At 36.5% G+C, this 9,234-nt stretch overlaps 2 protein-coding genes across 9 annotated transcripts; one reads left to right on the top strand and one right to left on the bottom strand.

Annotated features, from left to right (window-relative positions):
• The first annotated feature begins 983 nt into the window (after positions 1-983).
• Positions 984-1,541, top strand: LOC108464977 (uncharacterized). Its single transcript, XM_017765268.2, has one exon. The coding sequence runs from the start codon at positions 984-986 to the stop codon at positions 1,422-1,424; it is 441 nt and encodes a 146-aa protein (XP_017620757.1). The 3' UTR covers positions 1,425-1,541.
• An 80-nt stretch (positions 1,542-1,621) lies between these two features.
• Positions 1,622-9,001, bottom strand: LOC108464976 (putative phospholipid-transporting ATPase 9). Of its 8 annotated transcripts, none has more exons than XM_017765266.2 (12): positions 8,567-9,001; positions 7,569-8,078; positions 5,511-6,862; positions 5,253-5,363; positions 4,720-4,996; positions 4,503-4,591; positions 4,306-4,414; positions 3,724-3,933; positions 3,298-3,423; positions 3,105-3,203; positions 2,682-2,873; positions 1,622-2,580 (listed from the first exon to the last, which is right to left on the bottom strand). In XM_017765266.2, the coding sequence occupies exons 2-12, from the start codon at positions 7,959-7,961 to the stop codon at positions 1,951-1,953; spliced, it is 3,588 nt and encodes a 1,195-aa protein (XP_017620755.1). In that variant the 5' UTR covers positions 7,962-8,078; positions 8,567-9,001; the 3' UTR covers positions 1,622-1,950. The 8 variants fall into 8 exon arrangements, with proteins under 8 accessions (XP_017620755.1, XP_017620753.1, XP_052883956.1 ...); XM_017765264.2 differs by having other exon boundaries at positions 8,688-9,001; XM_053027996.1 differs by having other exon boundaries at positions 8,605-8,698.
• Between the last annotated feature and the right edge of the window lie 233 nt (positions 9,002-9,234).

Raw genomic sequence — 9,234 nt, 5'->3', positions numbered from 1 at the left:
CTAACTTAAATCAATAAAAAATTATATTTAAACTTTGATTCTACTACACTTTTGGTCCACATCCGTTAAAAAAATACTTAATCAATCATATTCTAACATGTGGCACATTTAATTAAATAAAAATAATTTAATAATATATATATACATCTCTTCATCTTTTTCCAATCCCTTAACGTCACCTCGTCCCCTAAAAAAGTTGCTTCAACCAATTCTTTTTTTCCTTCTTTGCGAATATTCATTCTTGTTTTTTATTTGATTGTAGATTTTAAGCTCCTTTTGTTTTCCTTTAAAAATAGAATAAAAGAGTTTAAAATGCCCCCACTTATGACTTTAAGTTCTTAACGAGTTGAAATTCAAAAAAAAAAAAAATCTTAACAAGTTAAGCATTTTGTAATATATTACATTCTTCATAGATTGTGCTAGCCAACAAGAAAGTGCTTTTAAGGAATGATAGAGAAGTTGTTCTTACTCCAACCCTCACTCTTGGAGAGTGACAATCAGTAAGAGGAGAAAAGATTGCTGGGACTGTTTTGGTAGAGTTTGAAACCTCTTAGGCACCAAAGGAAGCATCTATTTGTAATTCCTTTTCTTTCTTCGTGATATTTGTAATCTTCGAATCATGTTTCACTTAAAAATTTGTGCTTTTAAATTTTATAAAGCTTGAGAAGAAATTTGTTGAAGCTGCTTAAGGGTTTTGGGTTGAGAAGATAGTTTTTTTTTTTTTAATTTAATTATAAATAAAATTAAGTATCAAAATAAAAGTTTAGACACACAACTGAAAAGAAAAATGTCAATTTTTTATTGAATAGGAAATAGAAGTTAACAAAGAGAAGCAAAGAGCTAATAAGTGGAACAGTGCAGTGATAAAGTTAGCATACCTTTCTGATGCAAGCAAACCCCCTTTCCATGTTGGCTTCCCATCTTTCTCTTTTTCTGGCCGACCCTCGCTTTTCTTCAAAATATTCTCCTTTTTGCATCAATCAATGGAATATTGTGTATTTATAGCCTCGTTTTTCTTGCTTAATTTACCAATTAATACAATTACAATGGCATCTTCTATTTCATCATTACCACTTCAAGGAGACACCGCAAGCAGCCAAGCAGCAGCAGTGGGAAGCAGTACTACTTCGTCACCGTCGTCAGGGTCTCTAGGGCCATTCTTCGCCGTCATCTCAGTTCTGACTATTCTAGCTGTTGTTTCTTGTGTGGTGGGAAGGATTTGTGTCCGACGTCGGACGAAGGGGGAGGCGGTAGTGGCCATAACGCCATTGGATACGATAAAGCATGGAGATTGGTTGGGATGGTTGAAGCTAAGGTGTGGAGGTTGTATGGCGGGGGAGGTGGTGGAGGCAGGTGCCAAAGTTATGTCTTTTGGTGAGGATCAAACTAAAAATGAAACCCATCCCCATCCACCTCCAGTTTGAAAAATGCATTCATTTTCCTTAATTCAGTCGAGATTTTATATTTGATTTGTCTAAATACGTTTGTAATTTAATTGGAATTCCTATCCAATCCATTAACCATTCTAACGCTTTATTTAACACGTCACCCAGTTATTAAGGTTGGTGCCTTAAATTCTACTTTAAATTTAAATTAATAAATCAATAGAAGCTTTAAAGTATATTTGTAAGTTACACTATATTAATAAATATTAATACCAATCATACTGAACTGAATCTCTCTCTCTCTGTATAAAAGGTACATCTTTCATAAAATTACAGGTTTAGCTGCAAAATGTGATATGGCCTCAGAAATACAACTCAGAGCCTATATATCTAGATCTTCTGCGTATTATGTACATTTAAAAGGAACTCTTGTAGCAGGAGCAATATACAGCAATTTTTCAGTATAAAAACAAAAGGATTTAAATAACCACTGTAATACGATAAGTTGCAGTTTAAATTCTCTCACCCGTCTATGAATGAATCCGCGTTTCAGCCAGGACGATCATCAATGATCCCAAGCTCTCTCTTTCGAGCTCTTCGATTTTGCTTCGAAACGTGCCGTATAACCTACTGTTGTGTGACTTAGTGATCTCTGTCGCACCATATGACAATACTCAGGGTCGTTGGTTTGTCCATCACTTCGAATCCACTGTATCATCTGATGATACAATGGGAAGAACCGCATTTGGATGGCCGAGTAAGTGAAGTACGGTAGCAGCGAGGCAATTAGCACGAGGAGTGTCAGAAGCCAATACGACCCTGCCGGTGCACATGCTTCGATAAAGACCTGGTATGCAGAGGTCGAAATGTCCGGATCTATGGCTCCATATGCAATGAGGAATATGTACCAAAAAACTACGCCACCCCAGATGAAGAGATGTTGTATATATGTGAAATAAGAGATGGATAGTGCCATTTGACAGTTAACTACCCATACCACACATGTATACATCGTAGCGCCAAGGATTTCCAAGCCAACAACTTCACCTCCTTTGCGGAATGCCTGATGTTGCATCGCTCGAATGCAAAAGAAGAAGATTATGGTGGCACTAAGCACACCATTAAATAACCAGGCAAGGATTCTAAGCCAGCTGAAGAGGACATTCTGGATTCCTTCTTGATATAATGGAGGAAACTGCAATGAGATACAATCATCACAATTTCATTTTATTGTTGTCGTTATCGAGTTTTAGAAACAAAACTTTAGTTTTGCCATTCAAGAAATCTGAGAGATACCTTGAGACATAAACGTGAAGAGACGTCCTGGTCAAAAACTCCCAGAGCAATCACGGGAAGTGATGTAAAGAAGACGTTATAGAGGGATAGGAACCAGTCATTGTATACAGCTTGACCCGAGAACGATGCGTATATCTCATAGAAGAAGATTGTGAAGCCAAATGCAATGTTCTTGTAAAAGAAGTAGCATATCTGCAAAAAGGTTACATCATAGTCCATTTGTCAGGTTTCTGGCATTTGATTGCCATTGGCACAACATAAGGGTTAAGAACATGCTTTGAATTTTCGAACATGGATTAAAAACGAAAACCAGACATAGAGTTTCATTTTCAAGGCATTTACTGCTTATACTGATTGTCATTTCAATATAAATTGCAGATATTGATTAACACTTCAAGAACATCTCAGAGCAACTTATATTACCATTGATGAAATCCTTCTATAACACCAATGTCCATGCACAAGAAGCAAGCGTTCCAAAAAACGGAACTGGGCAATTGCGATGTCACTCGACATGACAGCCTGATGATTCAAGAAGTAGCTATTAGAACTGAGAAGCAAAACGCATCGAGTGAAACAAACCAATATGCACCACCTTTATACATGGAGCAATTACCTGCATTCCTTCCACACCACTAATACCAACGCCAATATCGGCTTCTTGAAGCATACCAACATCATTTGCTCCATCACCAATTGCTAGAGTTGTACTTCCGGTTTTAGATTTAACTAGCCGTGTAACCTGCATTGTTTATTTTAACTTAATTAGTTTGAGTCCTCCTCGAAATTGCTAGAAAAAGTAATTGTTAGTTGAGTTGATATACAACAATTTTCAACCGTTCATTTAAACCGATTTTATTTTCAAAGATTCCATAAGTTCTATAACAACATATTTGCAGTTCTTGAGATCTTTTTTCAGCACTTTTTTCTGCTGGTATATGTTATCCCAAAGTCCGACATAAGACTCAAAAAATACCATTTTTTGCTCAATACAAACAAACTAAAATAATTTCTGTGCGCCATTGAAGGATAATGAACTTACTAGCGCCTTCTGTTTAGGAGATGAACGGCAGCAAATAACGGATGCACAGCCAATGGCAAGTTCTAGGAAATTGTCTTTGACATCATCTTCCAGAGCATAAGTTAGTGACTTGCCATCAACAATTAAAGCCACTGCCTCGGAATTTTTGGTTGATGAAGAAAGCAGCCGCTTTCCTTCAGCTATCTGCTGGAGAACGCTTGCCTTAAATGCCTAGAAAATCAAAAGGATCTCATCAAGCTCACAAGCACACTCAAATATGGGGTTAGATTCAGATAAGAAACCACTGCCTACTATAACTACTGTCATGTTTGAACAGATAAGACAACAGCACAGCCTCAATTAAATCGAAAAAAAGAGTTGGAGAAAATGAGTTGATCCATGATCCATCCACGAATTTGGAAAGTTTGGTTGCAATTAATTCATTTTACCAAAATGTATGGAAACAATTTGAAGGATTTAATCTGAATATAAAAGAACAAAGTAATTGAGAATTTTTGAGTTGATAGGCCATCAGAGTTCAAAATAGTGAGAATCCGAAAACATAATGATATGCAATCAGAGTTCAAGGTATGAGATGTTTACAGCTGCAGCAGCGGATTTGTCATCCGATTTCTCCAATGCCTTGTTTTCTGGAGTCTCTGGATTTATTACTATTTGCTTCATTCCTTGTCTAAGCAAACTACAAGCAAAGCTGCAAAGTTCAACACAAAAGTTTCAAAAATCAGCATATGGAAGCTCACATCAGAGCCTATGGTAAGCACTTCTAATAATCACCGTACCCAATATTTATTGCTGTCTCCATCTTATCTCCTGTTAGAACCCATATTTTGATCCCAGCTTGTGCGAGTTTGTCAATGCATTCAGGAACCTGTCCGGCAAGAAAGGCGAAATACTCAATATAAAACCAAAGATTTCGTATTAAAAGTGACTTGATTCTCCAGCGTTTGAACATGAAATGAAACACGAACAAGTCATATTTGTTGCTTTCAAACTCACCCCATTTTGAAGTTTGTCTTCAACAGCTGTAGCACCAAGAAGAATCAAGTCCCTCTCAATCTTTCCTGCAACTTCCTCAATCATTTCTTCGCGATCAGCACTCACTAGGTTCTTGGCTTCTGTGAACTGCTCATTGAACTCGACATATTCTTGCTCATCTATTTCACGGTATGCAATTACCAAAGTCCTCAAACCGGCATCGGCATATTCTGCAATGTGCTCCTTGGTTTGCTCTGCAAATTCTTGTCCATTCTTTGCAAGTCTTTCAAACATGACACTGCTTGATTAAAGAAACAAAATGCGCTTATTATAATCTCTTTTCAAGTATTTGGATACTGGAAAGAACTACTGAGCAACATAATTTAGCCAGTCAGGAGTTACACATTTCTTGTCCCCTCCCTGACATTCATCCTTTAAGTCTTGGAGATAGAATGACGTCCTAGTCGTTAGTTTTGGTGCTATGTTCATCATTATCACTAAAATTACTCTAAATAGTCCTATTAGGTAGTAAACGGCTGCTTCAGATTACGAACCTGTCAGCACCTTTACAAAGTAGCAGGAGCTTTCCCTCCTCATTCCTCACAATCACCGACATCCGCTTTCTTGAGCTACTAAATTCCAAGATGTTCAATAGATTATAAGATCTGCAAAAGGGAATAGAAATGTTCCATCATGTTGAATACATATATGAAAATACCATTAGCCACAAAAGCCTATGTATTCTGCTTGCGGCTACAGTTGATGCAATGGAAGGCCTTGGAAATGGTTTATTAGCTATTAAGGTTTATAACCTTTCAACTTTTTCTCCGGAGAGTGGATCGAACTCGTAGAATGAAATGCTTGTTTGTGTCCTTTCATAGAACTCAAATCCCAGTTCTCTGGCAGCAACGACAAATGCTGCCTCATCTGGTGATTCAGCCTCATATGAAGTTCTTCCTGCTTCTTCATCCACTTCAGGTATTGCAGTGTGACAGACAGCCAATAGTCGTAAGAACTTCTGGATTACATCTGCTCGAGGTTCTTTTATCCAATTCCCATTCATCATTCTTTCATCCACAAAGTTGAACCCTTTGACAGATGGCTTTTCTTTCTTAAACTCCTCTACTTGTCCCTCTTCCTCTGTCACGTCTTGGGCCAAAGGCGAACCCTTTCTCCAAGCGAGAGCTCTTTCGACTTCAGTTACTCCATGACCATAAGATGTTCCTGCTACAGAACATTTGATAAATTCCATTGAGTTGCAAGTCAAAGTTCCGGTTTTATCAGAAAGTATTGTATCAACCTGACCAAGTTCTTCATTTAGATTCGAGGTTCGAGCTCGTGCCAGCTTGTCTGCTTCTTCATAGTACATGTGTAGATCTTGGTCGATGAAAATGCTCTGGAGAACTTTGACAACTTCAATGGATACATATAAGGAAATGGGAATCAAATACGAATACAACATCAGGGCTGTCAGAAATTGCAAAATTGCAGCAACTGTTGCTCTTTCCGGATCATAATAAACTGTGGTCTCATCAGGTCTAAGGTACCATCTTGTCATTTTTCCATTTTCCAGGTCCTCCCTAGTTGCTATTCCAAAGAAAATCGACCCAATAACAGACAGCAAAACGAGCAAAGCAAACAGAACGTACACAATCTTATCCATCCTCCTCTCAATCTTGCTTCTCTTAGAAGGAGGTTCGGTTGAATTTTGAATGACCTTTGTGTCATGTCCTGTGAAGATAACTGCACCAAAAATATAATCTGTGTTCCGTAATTTCGAGTCCCTAAGTAGAAGCTGCTGAGGAGATAGTGGATATTGTTCTTTTCTGAACTCCAAACTGCCAACAAAAGAGTATAAGTTTGCATTCGGATCTTCACATCTGATGACAGCCTTAAAATTTTGAAAGCTCGAATCCTCATGCAGACTTGAAGTTGCTTCCAATGCTTGTTTTAGTTTCAAATTGGTTTCCCCATCGAGGTTCATCGTTTCAACATAGCAAATAGCTTCTTCATAACTTGATGACAGCAAAATAAGATCTGCAGGAAAGAATTCATCCTTCTCCACCTTGACTATATCCCCCACTTTCAAATCCATCCATTTCGTATGCTCAAAACCACCATCACCTTGATGCACTTTAACTTTCCTGTTATTCATTTCAATGTCCTGCAATGTCATCAACAACCGGTTTACAAACCCGAGAAACATAGACTAAAAAAACCAGATAAAAAAGAAACAAAATGAAGAATGGAGATAGAGAAAGCGAGACATAAAGGAATAGCATCAATCCCACATACTAAAGAAGCAAATTTTCTTTTTTGAAGGAAATTCTACAGAAATGTGCATAAGAAGCAAAAATTTATACATATTTGAGTAGCACTACCATAAACATTTTTCAACCATTATACAGTATGTAACACCAATTTTTTTATGCAAAGTATCATTTGAAGGGACTTGAACACCTCAACAAGATAGACAATAGATCGACTACATCTAAATTGACATATCTCTAAGACATCGGCAACCCGCTTTGCTCTACCGGCACCTTTCTCTGTCTCACCTGCAAGATAACCGCTATAGGCAACCTCCTATGAAATATGTTAACTATTTGCACCTATGAAGTATGTTTTCCCAAAAATCCTGTCCTGAACAGACAAATTTTTGACATCTCATCCTAAAAACCCAACAACATATACGTTGCCTACCTGAAATTTCAGAAATCTACCATACATTCTCCATAATTCATAAAAAAAGGAACATCACAGCATATTTTAGTCTAAGAACTGTCGGCAACTGAATATAAATTTGTAACATCAAAAATCAGAAGCACAATAATCCTAAACTATCGTTCAACTCAAAGCCGGTCAATTACCTGCTTTTTTCGCTTCCAATCTTCGACGGCCTCCTTTCCCATAGTGGCTCCAATTACAACAACTAATGGAAGAACATTACTGATAGGTGAGTATGGAGAGAGTGGTGTAAAAGACAGTATAGCACAGATTAGAAAATAGAAATTGGCAACTCTCCTGAATTGCTCAAACAATGATTTTGGGAAGAACGTTGCAAGTGTATACTTTGTACTTCTAACATAATTTCCACCATGGTTAAGCAAACTTGCTTCAAAACATTCAGGGTCATTGCAATATACTACTCTAGAGAAACCAGGGCCTCCAATCAATGAATGATCCCCTCTAAAAGATGCTTTCCCACATGTGAAAGCATGAATTCTGCTAAAATGTTGTTTTTTCCTCCTTCCACCAGCCATTTCTTTTGCACAAAATTTAATCCTATTCAAATGGTCCAAACACTAAAATTCAAGAAACTTTTGCAGTCTTCAGAAGAAGATGAAGTTATAAAGCAAGATTCTGGAAACAGAAACCAGCTGCAAAGAAGATCCAGGAACCAATCAGACAAGGATTCTATTTATGAACAAGCAAAGAAATGGGAAAAAAAAAGAAAAGAAAAGAAAAGTTAATGAAGCTCTCTCTATCTGAAACCATTAGCAAGCAGCCATATGAACCACTAAAATGATGAAGAAAAGAACCCCATTTCATAAATGAAGATCCCCAGAAATGACAAGAGAGAAGCAAAGTATTTACTTAAACAGCATACATTGTTCACAAATTCTTTTTCATCTTAATTAGTTTAATCTTTGGTAGAGATTGTGGACCAGGCTGCCATGTTTCAACTTTGACTTTCAGATGAAATAAACAAACCAAACCTTAACACATTTAGTATAACCCAACTACTTTTTTGCATTTCATTTAAAACCCAAACAAATTATTATTGATAATTTAAAAAAATTAAAAAAAAAAAAGAAGAGATGCCATGAAAGAGTTTAAGAGAAACCAGATAAAAATAGAAAATAACTTTGAATCATGTGATAGGAACTTGTTTTTCAAAGGTACCCAATAGTGTAACACTGCTAAAAATTGTAGCTAAAGAAAGAATATTTGAATAACAGTTATAATTATAGACGAGCAATTATTACTTGAGTTTATCAAGTCAGAAAGTCAATGGAAAACAAAATTGTAAGGGAAACGTGAGAAAGAAAAAGAAACCCTTTTACTAAAAAGACAAACAAAAGAAGAGAATTTTCTCAAAGAAAAAAGAGTTTAATCAGAGAAGAGGCTGAGAATCTTCCTTATCTGATATTTATGTTTATAACAGATTAGATAGTGATACTGTTGTTTTTATTTTTTCTTTTGTATACATGAAAAAGTATACTGTTCGTCGAACATATGATACAAAAACATAAAATTGACATTTTCTGGTATCTTCCATCCCCTTGCGGATGAAGGAAAAGTATTTGGAAAACAAGCAAACCAAACAAATTAGGACAGTTTTAATGTGTTGTAAGAAAAAGTGAAACACACAAGATTTGATAGATTTCGGGGTAAAATTATAAATCAATCCCTGTACTGTATTTGTATTGCATTTCAGTCCTTTTACTTGAAAATTTTATAGAAACGATCTTGTCCATTAGAAAAATGAGCAAGATGATCCATACTGAGATTGTTGTTGTTAAGTTGGAGATC

The sequence above is a fragment of the Gossypium arboreum genome, chromosome 1, assembly GCF_025698485.1.
Source record: "Gossypium arboreum isolate Shixiya-1 chromosome 1, ASM2569848v2, whole genome shotgun sequence".
Classification (NCBI taxonomy): Eukaryota; Viridiplantae; Streptophyta; class Magnoliopsida; order Malvales; family Malvaceae; genus Gossypium; species Gossypium arboreum.
Note: the sequence above shows the minus strand (reverse complement) of the source record. Positions and strands in the feature narration are given on the sequence as shown.

Bases quoted from the DNA above. Each gene is read 5' to 3' on its own strand.
- LOC108464976 (XM_053027986.1), bottom strand. From the start codon at position 7,961: ATGGCTGGTGGAAGGAGGAAAAAACAACATTTTAGCAGAATTCATGCT. The intron at 4,592-4,719 runs GTGAGTTTGAAA...CTTGCCGGACAG, and splicing joins AAGACAAACTTCAAAATGGG to GTTCCTGAATGCATTGACAA. The intron at 3,424-3,723 runs GTAAGTTCATTA...TAAACAATGCAG, and splicing joins CTCCTAAACAGAAGGCGCTA to GTTACACGGCTAGTTAAATC.
- LOC108464977 (XM_017765268.2), top strand. From the start codon at position 984: ATGGAATATTGTGTATTTATAGCCTCGTTTTTCTTGCTTAATTTACCA.